At 39.6% G+C, this 18,554-nt stretch overlaps 2 protein-coding genes across 5 annotated transcripts in view; both read left to right on the forward strand.

Annotated features, from left to right (window-relative positions):
• The window catches only part of SEC24B (SEC24 homolog B, COPII coat complex component), a 44,439-nt gene extending 37,144 nt beyond the window's left edge, over positions 1 to 7,295 (forward strand). For all 3 annotated transcript variants that reach the window (XM_066996431.1, XM_066996432.1, XM_048066375.2), the window contains 5 exons: positions 622 to 759; positions 1,709 to 1,813; positions 2,884 to 2,976; positions 4,654 to 4,757; positions 5,363 to 7,295. In XM_066996431.1, coding sequence (XP_066852532.1) covers positions 622 to 759; positions 1,709 to 1,813; positions 2,884 to 2,976; positions 4,654 to 4,757; positions 5,363 to 5,477 — 555 coding nt within the window. In that variant the 3' untranslated portion in view covers positions 5,478 to 7,295. The remainder of the gene's footprint in view (positions 1 to 621; positions 760 to 1,708; positions 1,814 to 2,883; positions 2,977 to 4,653; positions 4,758 to 5,362) is intronic.
• A 6,400-nt stretch (positions 7,296 to 13,695) lies between these two features.
• MCUB (mitochondrial calcium uniporter dominant negative subunit beta) overlaps positions 13,696 to 18,554 on the forward strand; it is a 39,390-nt gene continuing 34,531 nt past the window's right edge. The window contains exon 1 of one of the 2 annotated variants that reach the window (XM_066996435.1): positions 13,696 to 14,195. In XM_066996435.1, coding sequence (XP_066852536.1) covers positions 13,846 to 14,195 — 350 coding nt within the window. In that variant the 5' untranslated portion in view covers positions 13,696 to 13,845. Of the gene's footprint in view, positions 14,197 to 18,554 lie in introns of both variants that reach the window. The other variant, XM_048066381.2, reaches the window with a different exon arrangement.

The raw sequence follows: 18,554 nt of genomic DNA on the forward strand, positions 1-18,554 counted from the left end.
TTTTCTGTTGTGTTGTTACCGAGAGAATAGTCTTATCGGTTGCTTCTAGGGGAGAGCTGAAAAATCCAATAGGATGGAGAGTTAAGAAATAAATCTTTATTCTATGAGAGCCTGGTTTCTGCTATAAGATACGGAAGTATATTTCCATTCCAGAGCTTTTCCTTACCATTTCGTCTTCGCTAATATAAAATCAGATTCCATCTTACTCTCCACTTGAGTATCATTTTTGAACCCTGCTGGGCTCTCTTCTTCCTATGTCATTGTGTCAGTGAATTTCAAAGGCCAGTAACCACTCACAAAGCATGAAAATGTGAAATGCTGGTCCTACCACACAAACATTTTACACAGTGGGAGATTTTTTTTAATCTTTCTTCTTTTTTATCAGTAAGGAGGGAGAATGGATGAAGTTTTAAAAGGTATTCAACTTGTATTTAATTAGGAATTTTCTAATATAGCGTATGTTTTTATAATAAACATGGATTTTCTGATGTATCTAGGTAAGATGCATGTCTTTACAAAAGCTTTGTTATCTTTAATTGACAATCCCCCAAAATAGGAAATACACTGTTTAGGTGTGACATAAAAAATATAGGTTTCATGATTAACAATATTTTCTTACAGAAAGCCTTTAGAACAGGCACTAGTACACGCTTGGATGATCGTGTATATGCGATGTGCCAGATAAAGAGTCAGCCTCTCATTCACCTGATGAAAATGATACATCCCAACTTGTACAGAATAGACAAGCTAACTGACGAGGTAATGTACGAAGCCTGTTTTGTAATATTTTCTAGTTTTAATGGAGTGTCGCTTAATGTGCTGTAGTAATTTATTTAAAACTTGTTACTGTAATGTAAACTGGGCATTTTTCATAATTTATTACATATATATACACACATATATATATTTATATGCAGGTACAATAGTATGTTATGAAGAGATCTGTGGTTTTTTTCACCTTCTTTCAGTGATCACGATAATTTCAATTATATAAAGAAAGCGGAGAAGATTGGATGCCTTAGATGGTTATCCAGTGTTTTTGTGTGTTAGAACTCTCAGTGGGAAATGGATAAAATTTGTTAGAGAATACTAGGTATTGTATATTGAAACCAGATAAACTTGCATGAAATAACAGAGTTTCAGTGGTTCCTCTGACTGATGTGAACGAAGCAATTATACTTCTAGATTGTCATGATCAGAGTGAGGAAGTACTTTTTTACAAAACGAGTTTTTATTAGTAAGCCCTTCGTGAAGGGAGGCAGCCTATGAAATGGATGCATTTATTTCTAATAGTAAGAAGTAAGACTAGGTACAAGAAGTAAGACTTAATAGTTATTTAGTCTGTTTGTGTTATCCAAGAGGGGAGGCAGTCTTGTCACAGTCTGCTTTAATGTGAAATTATGCTGGGAATTTCTTTGGTGGTGTTTTGTTTTGTTTTCTTCAGCATTGCTCTAACCAGATTGATCTGATCAATTTTAGTGCCGTGTAGCCATTCCCATAAATTAGTTTGAAGGTGTTTTTAAACAAATTGGTTGATCTAAGTGAACGTTTTAGATTTAACATGGCACTTTGTTATATGAGAATTCTCAAAACATTTGTAGAGATTACCAGTGTTTTTCTTCCTATTTTCTCACCCCTGCTTAAGACAAAAATACCGAATTACAATTTATTATTATTACGGTATTATTGACTGTTGTTTTCTTTACAGAGTACAATACATGTAAATGACAGAGTTGTTCCTCAGCCTCCTCTTCAGAAGTTATCTGCAGAGAAGTTGACAAGAGAAGGAGCTTTTCTTATGGATTGTGGTTCAGTAAGTGACCAGTTTTGCACATTTCTGTTTTTAAAAAATAAAAGATAAAATAATGCTTAATTGTTGAAAGCAGCCAACTCAACCTTAGCAGTATAATGAATCAGCATCATAAGTAACCTGGGAATACTTTGTGTTCCAGTAAAAGGCTTTCATATTTTTGATCTGTGGAAAATCTCTAATCGAGATTGCACATTAAGGTTTCAAAGGTTCATTTTTTCATGCTAGACAAATTGAAATATGCCAAGAGTTCATATCAAGTTGTTTTTTGTTTTTGTTTTTTCTGGAAATAATGGATTTCCATTTTGAAAATTTTCTTTTAATGGTTATTAAATTGCATGTACTATAGTCTGTTTATAACAAAGCACTTGTCATTGAGGGAGGAACTTTTTCAGTTACACACAAATGTAAGTAGTTTTATGGTATGTGGCTCATGGCATAAGAGTTGCAAGAGTTGAGGGATTTGTAGAGAGTGAATAAAACCTGTAAATACAGTTTAAGTTAATCATAGGAATTACGCTAGAAACACTTAATGGGATATAACATTATGCTACTCTAATAATGCAATAAAATAGGCTGCTGTAATGGCACTGCAGAAGGAAAGTGCATTGAAGTTCAGGGGCTGAGTGTGAATGTCAAATTAGTTTCTGTCTTCAGATGTCCAAAATAATTATTTCAATGTGTTTTGGTAATTAGTGCTTTATTATAGCTTGTTGAGATTGGAAGTCAGTGTGAAGTAACTGACAGAGTTGTGTGACTTTATAAAAATCTAGTTTTTGTATTTTAGGAGGTAACATATATTAATTGTACCAATATAGACATGTCTTGCATCCTTTCAGTATTTGTTTTAACTGGATTTTGGACATTTAATCATCTTTTTTCCAAATGGTACCAATTATTACTAAGTCGGTGTACAAATAATGAATATAGAGATGTGAATTGCAACTGGAGCTCTCAGGTGATTAATTTGCATGACTGGTGTTTCCTGGTAATATTCCAATTTCATTAGTATTTGTCTCTTTCTCTAAAATGTATGCAAGGCCTTTACTAAAAATGATTCTGACATCTTACAGGCTTTTTATATTTGGATTGGAAAAAACTGTGATAACAACTTCATAAAAGATGTCCTTGGATACCCAAACTATGCGTCAGTACCACAGAAAATGGTAGGTGTTTTAATGATCTGTGCTGTATAATGCTTACATTTGGAAGCTATATTTAATCTATTTTTTTCTGAATCGTCATTTTTTAATTATGTAACTGTGAATTAGTTTTATTTTTTTTATGGACACAATCTAACTTCTTGCCAGCTCTATAGAAAACATAAGTTGTCACTTAGTTTTAAGGAAAGAATATAAATGTGTTCACTTAATGTCAAAAAAAAAAAAAGTTCCGTAATATAATTGGTTTGGTTTTTTTGTTTTGTTTTGAAACGCATTTGGGCCTACAAAAATATTTTTTGAAATTGTGTAGACCACTTCTTGATTCATTTCTTTCACAAACGTTAGTTGTTCAGATTGAAGGGGTTTTTGTTGATATGATTTTTTGAAATCTTACGTGAACGCAATGTGATATACCAGGTCTATGATATTAGAGGATAGGTCTGTATGTGAAGGGTAATATATAAAGGTCTGTATGTCAAGTAAAATTAGGTTTTGTTCAGCTTCCAGGCATGAGTCTGGACAAACAAAATGCTTTTAGCTATTAGAACATCGAAGACCCTTCAATGTGTGTTTTGGCATAGGAATTTTTATGTTGTAACCTGTGTCTATGATCTTCTATGGGAAACGAAGCAGCAATTCGAGAGGACTCCCTCTCCTGTGGAGAGTGGTTCCAAGATATCAACAACTGGGGGATAAGGATGAACCCTGTTGAGATACTCTAGAAAAGTTCTGAATTGAATGGTTATATTCAGATAGTACCAAAAATGTGTTAGGCACTGTGGAAACGTAAGAAGATACAAAGGGAAAAAGCAAAAGAAAGCAGTACTTCTGAGAACAGGTCAGAAAGAGTGGTGAGCTTTAACACTGCTATAAAACTGGACTGCTTGTTCAAGGTTTTGTATTTTGCTTGTATTAGCAAGACAGAATTGTTCCCTCTGATCTACCAGTGGTATTATCAATAGACAGTGTTTTCAGGAAAAACTTTAATAAACAAAGGATGGCTTTTTTTTTGAGATGTTAATTAGCATTTATTGTAATGAAAAATTAGAGAAAAAAGTAATGTACAAAGTTGCCATCTTTGCTTTTAAATTATATTCCCCATTCATTTACTACAAAAGCAGTAGTGGATGTAACACAAAAAATCCTCCCTGTTATAGTTTTGTGCTAAATTATATCAACCCTGGAGTTGGTATATTTAGTTCAGTGAATGCCTCAAACAAGCGCTTTTGTAGTGGTGGATTTTTTTTAAGCTCATTCTCCAACGAGATAATCCCTTATCTTTGCATTGAACTTTGCTTACAATTCAAATTTTGTTTCTCCGTGTTTCATTCATCTTTTCAGTGGTGCAAAAGACAGCATATAGGAACTTGGTTGATAGGGAAAGAAGGCAGGAAAACTGTGAAAGCAGCATTGTAAAAAGATCACTGTTTACATGTTTCACTTTGCAAAATCTTTTGCATGTAAAAGGCAGTTTAAGATAAAGGCGTACTACTTCCTATAAAACAGATATTACAGAATTGTATTTTAAGCTGAAGAAAAAATGTGTATATGTAGTACATGGTAATTTCATAATAGAAATGGTGGTTATTCTGTCATTGGGCCATGTCATGAATATGAGGATCTGTTCTTTAAAATAGTTCTGATAATAAAATATAATTTATTTCAATTACCTTCAACCAGACACAACTCCCTGAGGTAGTTGCACTTTCTTCAGAAAGGACGCGGTCTTTCATAGCCTGGCTGAGGGACAATAGACCTTTAAGCCCAGTTCTTCAAGTAATAAAGTAAGTATTTCTGTTAGATACCGAGTGATTATTGGCAAGTCGTACTTACAGTTTCTAACTGACACTGAAAAGTGGGGGTGTCTAGCTCAGAAGAAACCAAATACTATCTCCTCTGCGCTTGATAGAGTGTTGTTATCTAAAACCCCTTTGCAATGGAGATCTGTAAATTCTGTTGTCAAATGAGGAAAAAAGGAAGAAAAAACATTCAAATTCTGTATACACAGATGTAATTTTTTCTGGGTTTAATCTTTATCGGGATTAATATAACGCTTTCAGAATTCATTGCCATCAGCATAATTGTGTACATCTAAACACTAGATCATTTTTATGCTTCTGTTCTTGTGTTTCTACAAGATACTTTAAGTGCTATTTCACCTACCTTTCTCCCATGTTATGCTTGTTAAAAAGATGCTGCTGTTTGATAGTGATCAAAGACTCCAGGGGCTTTTTTTCTTAACTCTGGGTTATTTGTACTATACTATCTTGGGGCTGAATCTAGACTTCAAAACACGATAAGCAATTCATTAGAATTTATGTCTCTGCTTGAATTTACAGTGTATCTCTTGCTAAATGACTAAAATATGTTCCTCTATCTATTCTTTCAGAGATGAAAATCCTGCCAAGACAGAGTTTTTTCAGCATTTAATTGAAGATCGGACAGAAGCAGCTTTCTCTTATTATGAATTCTTACTTCATATTCAACAGCAGATTTGTAAATGAGCAAGGAGTAAACTAGAAGAAAAATCCTGACTCCAGATAGAAGCTTTGGCTGAGAGAAGTATATGGAAAGTTACAAAAGTGGATGTTTGTTCTTCACAATATACAGTAGTCGGCACTGGTTTGGAAACTTTACAGCTAAAGGAGGAGATGTATACATTTCCAGAAGAGTTTTGCAGATTTACTTCAGTCTAAAAGTGCTAGGAATGATGAAGCTGTTTTCAGTAGTAAACTTTAAATTGGTTTATCCACGTTTCCAGTAGTGCAGCGGTATGGTGCTCTGTTTATTGCAAGCTGGTGATTCTATGTAGCTATGTGGGATGATATTTCTTAATGAAATGTACAATTAGGTAAAGCCTTTTTTTCTTACGTTTATTATGGTAGGCCTTCAAGATTCAAATTCTTAACAGAGATGTCAAAGGGCAGTGCTGTATGTTGGCTGTTTATATGAATTTCTTCTTAAAAGGAACGATTCATATTTAGTAAAGACTTCAGCGAATTCCCTTTGAAAGTTGTAGAATTTCACTAAAGTAAATGAATTGTAGAAATAAAATATATAATGTACATAAGTATTACATTTGTAAAGAAAATGTAAAAATGTAACTAAAAAAAAGACTTAGCTCAGTGTGCTGAATTGTTGAGTGCTCAATGATGAATTGTTTCAGTCCCAAGCTAGACAGTGAAGTTGACTATTAAAACATGCTTTAAAAAAATCCATGTAGAAGGAACACAGCTTCTTGTTCTGTTTAATTTTTAGGTGGATTTATTTATGATTGGCTTACTAATTAAAAATATTTTGCTTTATCATGTGTTTTGATATTTATGCAAATACTATCTTTTTGCAACTGAACTATATATTGAAGAGAACATGTTTACCACTTTATTTTGCAGACCTCTGGAAGGGAGGAAAAAACGGTGCACTCTCTGAAATGAGCTATCGATACAATACAATAGTTAAAGTTCCTAAAACCCTCCTTATATATTATCCTAAAGAAGACATATCTGCTAACCTTGTTTTACGTTTTGTAAACTGCTGTAGTCTTGGTCCAGGTTTTCTGTAACTTTTGTCTGCTGTTTAGAGTAAGCATGGGTAATCACTCAATCTAACTTGACGATATGATTTCTGCTGTGATCTAAAGGGGGAAAAAAAGGTGAGGAGGGGTGTAAAAATGAATTAGCTTGCAACAAGGGAAGTAAAGGCTTTAAAACACCAAATTTCAAAATGCAGTCACATAGTCACATTCTTACATCTTTCCAAAACCTTGTTCTTGCTAATGTTTTGGTAACTTAATTGTGAAGTTTCAGATGGATTTAGCTCATATTTTGAAACTTTGTTGTGAAATTGGGATGGTTTTGTTTCAATTTTTTTTTAGTGACACATTAGAAATAATTCACAAAGTATAGTCACTCATACATAGTACTTTTTGTTCGTTTGATGAAATATAACTAAAATGATTAAATACGAAAAAGTAAATAATAATTAGTATGATTACATTTTATTTTACAGTAGTCTTGAGAATGTTAACATGTTGCGTAACTGCTGTATCCCCTGAAAACGGAACTTGGAATAGTTGAGAAAAAATGTTCTAGCTATGGTTTGCAAATGCTTTAAAAAAGTTACCCTAGTTAAATTGTTCAAGCGATGTTATTCTTCATGTTAGCATCAACTCATTGTTTGGGGAAAGTATAATTTATGTGTGTGTTGTCCTTAACTAAATGTTTTTAAGTTACCTAAAAGAAACTTACCTAGAAGAAATTACTTGAGAATTTTTTTTCCATTTAGTAAATTATCATGTAATAAATGTCTGAGGTGATGTTGAATGTTGTCCCTAAATCAGACCACCAGGATTTCGGTATTGATATGTTTGTTCATATGGCTTCACAGTGGGTGAAAGCTACACACTGCTGAAGACTGGGGCATCTCAAAAATTATTTGTAATTGCAAAGATGAGCATGTTACAATTTAAGTGCCCCATGACTTGTGAGCTTGGTATTGAATACCTAGGAACATCCTATTCCATGATTAATTGCAACGTGTTCTGTAAAACCATTATTTAAGGCTTTATTCTTCTATCATTTTTTGTATATAAAAATTATAACAAGTGCAGCAAGAGCTATTTGTTCAGTAAAATCCTAACACAGCACAGAATCTAGGGTTTTTGTTGTTGTTGTGACTTTTTAAAATTAGTTAGTGGAGCACATACGCTTCCTGACTGATCGTTGTTTTCAAATTTAAGACGACAATCCCATAGAAGTATTTTGAATTGAAACATCTGTGGATTTAGCACATTGATTTTAGTGTTTTGAACAACAAAGTATCTGTAGGTATGGAAGTAGCATTTGAAAGATGGCTATACTTACAGTGGCTTGGATCAAATCACTGTACTGAAGGTGCATGCCAAAAAATGAATCCCCATGAAGACACACTGTGAAACTTGAAAGATTTTTGCCCACTGGATAATATTTTGGTGAGGAGATAAGAGGTAAGCTTTTGTATCTTTTTCAAGTGTTGAACTGTCCCAAGAGGATCTCTTACTGTTTTAGGGATTCATTTTTTTTTTTTTCCCAAAAAGCTTTCAACTCTGTGTCATATGAATCACGCCTGTTTCATGAGAAGTTCAGAATTAGCTAGGGGAAAGATATACCAGCCCTGGCTAAGTAAGTCTTTTGGGGAATTGATTCAAATTCTCTACATTTTAAATACAGCTGGCATCCCTTTCCATTTCTTAGTTCTAAAAGCAGCATCGTTTACATCTTTTAACATCAAAGGAATATGTGAATTACTGATGGAGAAATTACAGTCCAGGAGGCTCTTAATAGTAAAGACATGTAATGTAGCTCCTGGAGAATTAGTAGTAAACATAATTTTGTATTAAACTTTCACACATATCAGAAATAAGCATATTCGTTAATTTTGATGTAGAGCTTCATATCTCTGGGAAAAAAAAGATGAGTGGGCGCAGTTGACTTCGGCTTTCTGTACATTTTGTCAGATACTGACAAGATGTTTTTCAGTCATTAGTGGTGGTGTTTGTTTTAACAAGCCAAAATCAACTGTTAGTCATCCTGACAGTCAAGAGCTCTTTAGTAATTTCAAATATGAAGTATTACTTTTTTGACCCCAAATACATTTCAAGAACTCTATTTTAAAAAAAAAAAAAAAAAAACAAAAAACTTTCCAAGATAGTGGGACAGACCTGGATTTTTTAGGGTGTACTTATAACCTCAGTCATTGATTTCAGTAGCTGGTGTTAACTCATGTATAAAGGACTTGCACGATCTTGAGTAAAATTTTTGACCATATTTTGTCTCGGTGCTGTCTTCTGATCTTGGACAGGATGTAATCCTGCAAAAGCTTGGTGGCCAGTTTCAGTGAGTGACTGAAACAAGAAGGAGGTTTGGAGGCCTGAGGCTCTCACTGGCAATCTTTGTCTTGCTCACATAGAAAATTCTCTTTACCAAATTCTTTATTCTGGAGGAGGAGATGTGGCCTTTTTTTTTTTTTTTTAATTAATAGCATAATTTGTCATTGATTGATTGATTTGATTTGTCATTGATTGATTTGTCATTGATAAAATAGTCATTGATTTGCGTTCCTGCTGCTCATCCAAGAAAGTTCTTTACAGATACGGGTAGAAGAAACTGGAAATGTACGGCATAGAGGCCAGAGACCTCCCCGTGGTGGTACTTGCATGGTGTGAGCAGCGCATGAGCCGAGAGCTGATTTCAAGTAAAATGAGTTTATGCTGAAGCCTATCCTGAATTTTTGAGGAGTGGCAGCAGCCAGCCTAGTTTAGAGAAGCCATCTTCTTCCTCATGCTCAATTTCTAACAGACTTACCTGTGGTTTCATTCCCTGTGCAAAAGCTGCGCTGTTGCACAAAAGATTGCCTAGTCCCTGAAAGAGTTCATGAGCGCAGGACCTTGTAGGTCTGTTCTCTCACGCTGGGAGCAAGCAGTGAAGGTACAGATATTGGGCATTAGCAGGCTCCAGTGTTTTAAATACCTCAAACAACACACCAGAACTCAAACAATTGTTTCAAGTCTCCCAGCTGATGCATGGTGTAGATTTTGCTCAAGAAAAAAAGAATTTATTGAATATCTCAAGTATATCAGTTTCTATGTCAAGAAATACTGGAGTGACTTTTTCTTTAAGTGCAGTTCTTCAGATTTTAATGTGTTAGTTTTTTGATGTATTGTTTAAAAAAAAAAAAAGTGGGGTCTACATATGGTATCATGTTTCAGGTTTTCATAAATGAGGTAGAATATAATCACTTTTGCAGAATTACAAAGGTTAAGTTCCAACTAAAAGCCTGATGGACCCAGGTAATTCTGAGATTTAGTGTAACACTTTTTCTTCCTTTTTTTTTTTTTTGGTACATTGGTACTGGGAATTTTAAATGCAAGTGGAGAGAGAGACTATGATGATTTATTGATGTATTTATCTGCCAGTTCCCTAGAATTAAAAACAGAGCAGCCTTGCTTGCCTTTAATTCGATTGACATTGTTGTAGTCAAATGCAGGAGTCTGGAAAGTTTGGCTGCAACTACTGCAAGTAACTGGAATTTGAGGTCTCTTGAGAGGAGAGACCTTGCAAATTACTGATGATTCATTTGCACAGCAAATTCCAAAGGCATCCTGTGGGGTTGAGTGTCGCAAGCGAATTCTCACATGGGTTGTGCTGCATACAAGAGATTGTTACAAGAGCAATGAAAATTCAAACAAACACGTTATCGATGATTCTCCAATTTTTACTCCAATCCTGAAGTCTGACCGATTACAGGTTATCTGCTTGCAGGGCCTTTGTCTTTCCTTTACGATTTTAATAACAACAACAACAACAAAAAGCATTAAATACTTCACCTATTTTTTTTTAATTTTCTTCTGAAGATCTTTAGCAGAAGTGATAACTTTTATTGGAGATGCCTAATTAGGAATAGCAATCATGCACAAGATTGAGTGGCTGCATGCTTCTGTAAGAGATAAATTGGAGAGGGGAGGTGGCAAAACTTCTGGAAACATTTCAAAACTTGTTAAAAAAAAAAAAAAAAAAAAGGAAGGAAAGTGAGTTTTAGTATTATTTCTCTTGTACCAATTTACCTTTCTGATATCTGTTGTATATTTTCTAAAAGTACTGGGTATTTGATTTTCAACTGTTAAGAGAACACCACCCCAGAGCCATCAGCAAATACAGATTTCAAATTGTGTAACCATTAAAAGAAAAGCACCAGATCAAAAATTATATATGTTTTTTGACTGTTTCCGGTAGGAAAGAAGTTGATTTTTTTTCTCTGTTGGGCAATAAAGTAGTGTAATATTTTTTTCTTGTGTTTTATCTCTTTGCCACATGTGTAGGAAGCCCCCCTTGTGAGACACAGACTTTGTGAGTTTCTTGAGTGGAGAGTTTGCTGTCACAAAAATCCTCAAGCATTAGGAAGAGTTGGTGATGATTTACCATTTTAGTAATCTACTAGCCATTGAAAATGTCATTCTTATCAATCGTTTGAAAAAGATTTTTTTACAAAAAAAAAAAGATTTATTTTTGTGTTAGAAAATCACTGAGGGGTAAAATAACATCTAGGAATATACGGTCATTTGTTACTAACTTTTCTAGATACTGTGCTTTCAAAAAGTTTGACCAACTGTAAACCCTAGCTTTTATGAATACAAAATGGTACTAAAAACTGAAGCTGAAGCAAACAAAAAACTAAATGTGTCCGGACTGTCTATAGTTAAGGGTTCTTCTCTGCTCCTTGGCTCTTGTGCACCTGAATGTGCTGCCTTTGTTGTCCGGAGCAGAGCTTAGGAGAAGCCACGAGCAGGACCGTGCTCCCTGCTCTGTGTCGTCTGCTCTGTGTAGATTCCTGTGTTGTGAGCTGGGGGCACCTGGAGATGCCCGACTGCTCTGTGCCAGCCTGCCTTTGATGCACTGGTATCTTGTCCTCTTGTTAATTTGCTTTTCTTGGGCTTTCACTTTTTCGTGTTTAAATTTTTGATGGTGTTCCTCAGATCCATGAAGTGATTGACATAAAGATGGGATATCACTGCCCTTTCCCCTATTCTATTCTTTTTCATCCTCATGTGTTGTTCCGGTGAACTTTGAACAGTGCTACCTCGGTCTTTTAATCAGTGTGTGTTATAAAAAAATAAGTTGTTATATGGCTTCTGGTAGAAGTTTAAAAACAAAAAGTGAACCATCTTCCCTCCTCAATGGTGGTTTCTTAGGTAGCAGGAACAATGTTTTGGCTTCTCCCTAAAGCAATACTTTTGGAGTTTAGGACTTGCTTTATTCAAAAAATAAAAAGTAAAACCTTGCAGAAAGTGTGTGTGTGTGGTGGGAAGGGACTAGGCCAGGCCTGCGGGACGCAGTGGAGCAAGAGTTAGGACTTCCATGAAGGATAATGTCAAAGGGAGGGATAACTCCTACCCCAAAAAGACCATTGTCAGTGTTAGTGCCTGCTGCATAAGGGGCTGAAATTTCAGCCACTGAAATTGTACCGAAATTGTTAATAAGAATTCATGCTTCCAGTTCAGCAGAAATTAATTTACAAGACAGAAAGCACGCACAAAAGCCCAAGGAACCACCGAGGCACAGTACAAGGCTTCAGTAGAGGGAGGGAAGAGCAATGACCAGATGAGACAAGCTCCTCACAGGCATGACTCAGGCCTCAGCGAAGTGCTCCCCTGCTGTTTGGACAGCCTGGCAACTCAGTAGTAAGAGCATAATTTATGATCCTCCCTCCGCCCAGTTGAAGCACTTCCTATTCCTGGAGTAAGAATTTCTCTCTGTAATAAAAGTCCAGGTCTCTTCCCCTGTGGCAGCATGCCTTCCGGCAGCCTGGTTTGGGAATCCTACCTGCGTGACACACCGCTCCCTAAAAAATACGGAGCTTTAGTCTGTCCTGGGTGAGCTGGGGAGGTGTCTCACCTCACTCCTCTCCTAGAGCAGGAGGATTAGTAAGCTGACATGTTGCAACGAGCTGCTCTTCTGTGCTTTGAAGAGATCTTTGCTCTCTGTGCACTGGGAGGGAACATAATTCTCCCTGGTGGGGGGGGGGGGAAGAAAAAAAAAAAACTGTCTTTGCACCAAATAGCCATGGTCTTGTTACCATGCCCAGAAAGGAGCAAAAGGGTGTTATATGCTCCCCTCTTCACAAAAACATAGGAGTCCAGGTTTCATCCCTGTGACAATGTGGAAAATTCAGGCTATTCACTAATGGCTCGGGGACAAACACTAGGATTTGTTTTTTTGGGAGGTGCATCACCTAACTTTATTCCATTCCGCTATATTTACTTTCATCCTAAAAGCTGACCCCCACTTGAATAGCCTGCAGGTCCAGACCCTGTTTTAGTGGTTGTACTAAAGCACCTTTGCCATTCACCCCATTTTATACCCATTTTGTGGTATCTGTGACTAGTGATGTTTCACTTTTTTTTTAGACGTATAATGTTTGTGTGTGAACAGAGAAATACAAGGATGATATTTATGTAGATCTGTCCTTGTCAGGTATTAATGATATGTGGTAGTTTAGAAGTGAAGTATTGTGCAGATACCTTTATGAGGTATGAGAAAATCGAAGTTACAGCCAACAGATAATATTTAATGGAGGAAATTGAAAGATGCAAAACAGGCCTTGCTTGGCGAACAATGCAGAAGTTACCTCACAAAGCAATCTGAAAGGTGAGAAATGTAAACAGACGGTAGTTTTTTTGAAGAGGCAAAGTCATCGTTTTAAATGTGGTAGTGACACAAGCCCCAGCTGGTAAAGTGTTCTGTTGGCTCTCTTGGCCAGTGGAAAAGACACGAGGTTTATTTCCTAGTGCCCCGAAAAGGCTAACATTCACATTTCCCTTCCAGAGCTGGGGAAATGAACGAAGTGGGGGCTTATTTAGCCCCTGGAGCCATCAGGTGTCCAAGCAGTCACAGAGTTTTTCCACGCTCCACAGACAAACTCTTCAGGGCTGCAGCAGCCCAGTTTCTTCAAGACCCTTCTGTCAGCGCAGGGCAAAGCTGTGTGTTGTTGCATGCAGGGCTGGTGTGGAGGGACGCTACGAAGAGCAGAGAAAACAGGCAAATCCAACGCTTCCCTGGGTTTCACCGCTTCGGTGGTTTGCACTGAACACGAACAGCTGCGTTTGTGGCGATAAGAGATGTGAGAGATGCTGATGTGGAACAAGTAACTGCCAACAATTTCCTGTAAAATAGAACTCTCTTGGAAATAATGAACTTCGGCAGGGCTCGCTTTTGCGTTTGGCCGCTCAGTGCTGTGACAGCCGAGCGCGTTTATCCCGCCGAAACACAGAGGGCAGCGACCCCCCTGCGCCTCAAAAACAGGCGCTGTGGGGACTGAACAGTACAGAACCCCACCGCCATGAGGTGCGGGGGTTGGGGTACGAGCTCCCTCAGCCCTGTCCACCGTTTTCACGGCGAGGGGCAGCCGGCCCTACCCACAGGGAGCTACCCTCCCTCCTCTTCCTCCCCGGCGGCGGGCGGGAAGGGGAAGGACGCCGAGCCCCACCGCCGCCCAGCCCCGGCGGCAACGCCCAGCGCTCGGGCTGGCCCACGGCGGCGCTGGAAGAAGAAGAAGAAGAGGAGGAGGAGGAAGAGGAGGAGGAGGAAGGCTGGGGCGATGCTGGGGCGGGCGGTGCGGAGCGGCTGGCTGCCGGGCGAGCGGCGTCGCCGGCTGCTGGCGGGGGGCTTCCCGCCCCTGCCCGCGCCTCAGGTGAGTGAGGCGGGTGGGCGGCGGGCACGGGCTGGGCTTCCCCCGCCTCTCGCCTGCCTCCCCCCGGCCCTGAGGGGCTCGGACGGGGGATTTGGGGCGCTGGGGGGGGCCCGGGGAGGGTCGAGCCGGTGGTGGCTGCTTGGTTGGAGCGGCGCTGCCCGGTCCTGGCGAGGCGTTGTTGTGGAAGTTGTCTGTGCGAAGGGCTCGGGGCTGTGGGTCCGCTGGGCTTGGACAGCCCCAGCAGGTAGGGGAGGGTGAGGAAAATAAAAGTTTGCTGCGACTTCGGAGCGTCCAGGAGGTGCGGAAGGCCCGTGTGGTTGCGTTCCCAGAGTGGTTTAACCCTTGGTTACTGTTTTTAGTAGCAGCCATCCTCAATGCGCTTGAAGATGTGGCTTCAATAATAAATAAATGCAGCGCGACGCTGTCCCTGTCGTGTTCACGAGAAGGAAGCCCCAGGGCCCAGTGGCAGAAGGACGTGCACTGGGCTGGCTTGTGCGAGCCCTGGGACCAGCCAAAGGGTCACATCGTGCTCCTGAGCGAGCTGCTGGCTTCTTGCTGAGAGCTCGAGCACAAACCCCGCTCAGAAACCCGTCTGCGTGATCCCATAGTGTTAATTTGCCCCTGCTCCGCTAATCTGAATGGCTGCTCTCTGGTTTGGCACGTGGGTTATGAGGACACTTAAGGAAGGAAATTAAAATAAATACTGGCATAGCCTCCTTCATCTTCTACGGTTCAAACACAGAGTGCTAAAACATCTTTGTTCTCAGAGAGGGCATTTACACTGCCGTTCAGCACACTCTGGCATTACGTAGTCAGTTCATCACCTCTGACTTCTCCGGGGTACCGCTTTGCAGGCAAGCTTCATGCTTTTCGAAGGCTCCAAAATGAGGCTGAAAGCTCAAGAAGATGCACCAAAAAGGAGAGGAAGAGGAGGAGGAAAAGCTCTTGATTTGGCACTCCTGCCATTATAGGAAGGAGCAGAAAAACGAACAGCTCTGTGGCTTGCTGGGATGGAACATGACAGCGACGTGATCCAGGAATTAAATTCTTATGCTTTTCTAGGCTAGGGAGAGGGGTGTTGTAATGTCGAGGAAAACTCTAATTTGGAAAAAATGTTAAATAGGAGATCTTGTTCATTTCTAAAGTAGAAGTGTTGGGAAAGTATTAATATAGAATGCTTTTTATATGTGCAGTCCAGAGTTCCAACTTTTCTACAGAGCCGTTAGCACGACAGATGATGAAGCATGTTTACTGATTTTGCCCCTTCCTGTTTTCATCTTTGGGTGCCTTTCAAATTTGTGAATACGTCTCGGCAGAACAGTTAAGGCAGTTAAAATATTTGTTAGTATAAAAATTAAATTAATGGCCTGTAGTTGTAATTTCAAGCTAATGGAAAAATGTTACTGTGCTTGTTTAGCTCTTTAGATGTTGATGTCGAGCAGAACGTCAGATCATGTACATCTTGTCCAGTGCAAACGCTGGTGTGACTATTTGATATTTTTCCCCATCTGCTTTTTCTTTCATTTTCTGGGGGGTTGTATTTGCTCGTGTGCGTTGCTAGTTCTTCTGTTTGTCGTAATCATTCAGTTGAAGAAGTGTTTTGCCTCCATCTCTGGAAGGAAAGGTTGGAGCTCTTGTGGTCAGCTCGGGAGAGCAGAGCTTGGTTGCTTGTTGCCTTCGCCCTCAGTGTGTGCCGGTGCTGTCTGTGGCCCCGTGATCCATAACAGGGATCATGCACCATGATGGGGATCGGTCTGCCCAGATACCTGCTGGCGGCACCAGCTGGGGGTTTCCATTTGCAAAGCTGGAGGTGATGCTGCTCACAGGGTTAGCCGTCACGTGCTGCAGAGATGGGTGCGCAGGTGGTACCGTGCCAACAAGCAGGTGCGTAAGTACACGGCGTATTTGTGTGCTCTGGTTTTGACTAATAAATAAGCTGCCCTGGGGACAAACGAACCACTTTAGAGACCCAGATTTGCTGTAATTTTTCTGTAAAAGCAGGGGTTCCTGTCCTAAAGAGCGGGATCCTCCATTGTCATCTTCTCAGCTCAGCATTTAACCAAAATCCACACCTCCTTTGATTAGCTGCTCTGCTTTCAGAGCAATGTTTATGCAAATTCCACTTAATTTTATAAAGTTGAATTTTCAGTTGCGTGATTTGATTTGTGTACACGGCTCTTTTATCTTTCTGAGAAGTGTTCAGTATTTATACAGGCACGTAGTTTTTCCAGCTAAATGCGGCGTGTTGTTGTGTTCTTTGGACAGACCTCGTTATTACTACCCATAATATTATTCCCAGAAGGATGCGATTCGTTTTGGTAGAATCCCAGATTTGTAATGCTGCAGTTATTTGGTATGTGGTGAAACCCAGGGGTTGCCAGCTATTTCGCTTCCTACTTGGCTTGCAGGTTTTAACTCCCGCTGCTCGTGCTGTGCTCAGAGAAACGTGCTGACTCCACGGCAAGGAAAAGTTCCTCTCACCATGTCACGACGGAGAATGGATGTGTTAACCAGGATCGAGCTGAAAATTGCCATTTTTCCTTGTCTCTTCATGAACTGTTCGAGCCAGACAACGTTGCAGGGGCTGATTTATTTATTTATTTTCTCTTTTTAAGATGATCTAGTTAGATTCAGCACTGCAGAGAAACTAAAATTGTGTTGCTTTTTATGGCCATTCATATACATGAGGCTCACAGTTTAGTTCGTGCCGTGGGGGTCTGCAGCAGGCTGCCTACAGCGCCGGGGATGTTCTGCAGCTGTGGAGGATGCAGCCTGTGCTAGGCAGTTTCTCTTGGCTTAAAACCAGGTTCACTTGCAGTTGCACGGTCCCCTCTGGCAAAAACTGTTTCTGTGCTGTATGGAGATACTGCGTAATATGGTGACAGCATCTCCTGCAAAGGGCAAGGCGTGTTTTGAGCAAGTATGCATGAGGAGGAGGGAAGTGAAATGAGAAAAACTTCCGTTTTCAAAGCATTAGTTATATTTAACGCGGTTAATTCAGAAAGCATTCCGCTTTTAGGTGTGAAGCTCTAAAATCGTGCATCTGCAGTGTGGAGACACGGGGAAGGATTGTGTGTCAGCTGGCAAGATCAACTCGCAAATGCTTCTGTGAGAAATGTTGGGCATTTGCTTTCTTCCCGAGTTAGGATATCGTCTATGCTTGTTGCTGAGGAAAAATTTCTTCCTAGTGGCAAACTGCAGACAGTTGGAGAGCCATTGTTCTTGATTATCTGCAAAAAGCAGGCCAGGGAGCTTTTTATTCTTGTTTTGTCAGTTCCCAGTGCCATCCGTATCCGTCAAAAATGTTTCTTTTAATGCTTTCAGCTGATAAGTTTGTTGACTGCCCCATTCTTCAGACTGGGTCTAATATTTTCCTGTTCTTCCTTTTAGTAACTTTTAGTTGTTCTTGTTTACCCCCAAATTACCGTCATACTTCTAGCATTAAACATTTCCAGTTTGTCCTTAGGTTTTAGGCAGCATTGGGAGTAATGCTCTAGATGTGTCCAGACAGCCACAGGATAATTTAAATGTGTCTTTCCTCTTTTCCCTGTGTTTTTCCTTTTACCCCTTCCCTTTTGCTCAGTTGGGATCTGTAAGATACTCTGCCAAGGCAGCCACCCCGGGACATCACAGGCAGCTACCAGAGTGGATTATCTTGACTGCGCTGTGCAGCTGAGTATTTCACTTAAATGTGGTTGAAGTCCCCGCTGTGTATTTGCAGCCTACGCAGGCCCTTTGGAAATTGAGGTGTAGTTGAAGCCAAGACTGGAAATAATTTGTGGCCGCTGGGCGTATCTTCCCCTGTCTTTCCTTCCCTTTCAACAACAAAAGTTTGCGTCGTGATCCAAACCTTGCTTTCTAATCAGAAGCCGTGTGCTTGTGCTGGAGGACGTCTGTGAGAACACACACCCCACTGAATTGTTTATGGAAGAAAGCTCACACGTGTGAACTGATAAATATGAGATATATATATAGGAGGTATGTAGGGAGGTATGTATGTATCATGGAAATTCATCATCCTTTGTATGTGTATGCTCATGTATATACAGCTCTTCTGTGTAGCTTCTCTCTCCAGTGTAGAGTCTGCAGAAAGTGAGTGGGCTGTGAGATACTCGCAGGTGCCGGTGTAATTATCAAACGTCTGTAGGTGTAATTCCCAGCAAAGCACCCGTTTGCTTTGAGGTTTAGGGAATTTCTCATAACCGGCTTCACTCAGCGTTTGAAACTGGCATCGACCGTCTGACTCCCTGAAATTGGTGGGGGCTTTTTCCGACAGGGTAGGTGGCAGAAAAGCAACAAATTTGAATGTTTAGATCGAATGAGCTCTCTTTGCATGGAATATTAGACCAGTTTTCTGC

This window comes from Anser cygnoides, chromosome 4 (genome assembly GCF_040182565.1).
Source record: "Anser cygnoides isolate HZ-2024a breed goose chromosome 4, Taihu_goose_T2T_genome, whole genome shotgun sequence".
Taxonomy (NCBI): Eukaryota; Metazoa; Chordata; class Aves; order Anseriformes; family Anatidae; genus Anser; species Anser cygnoides.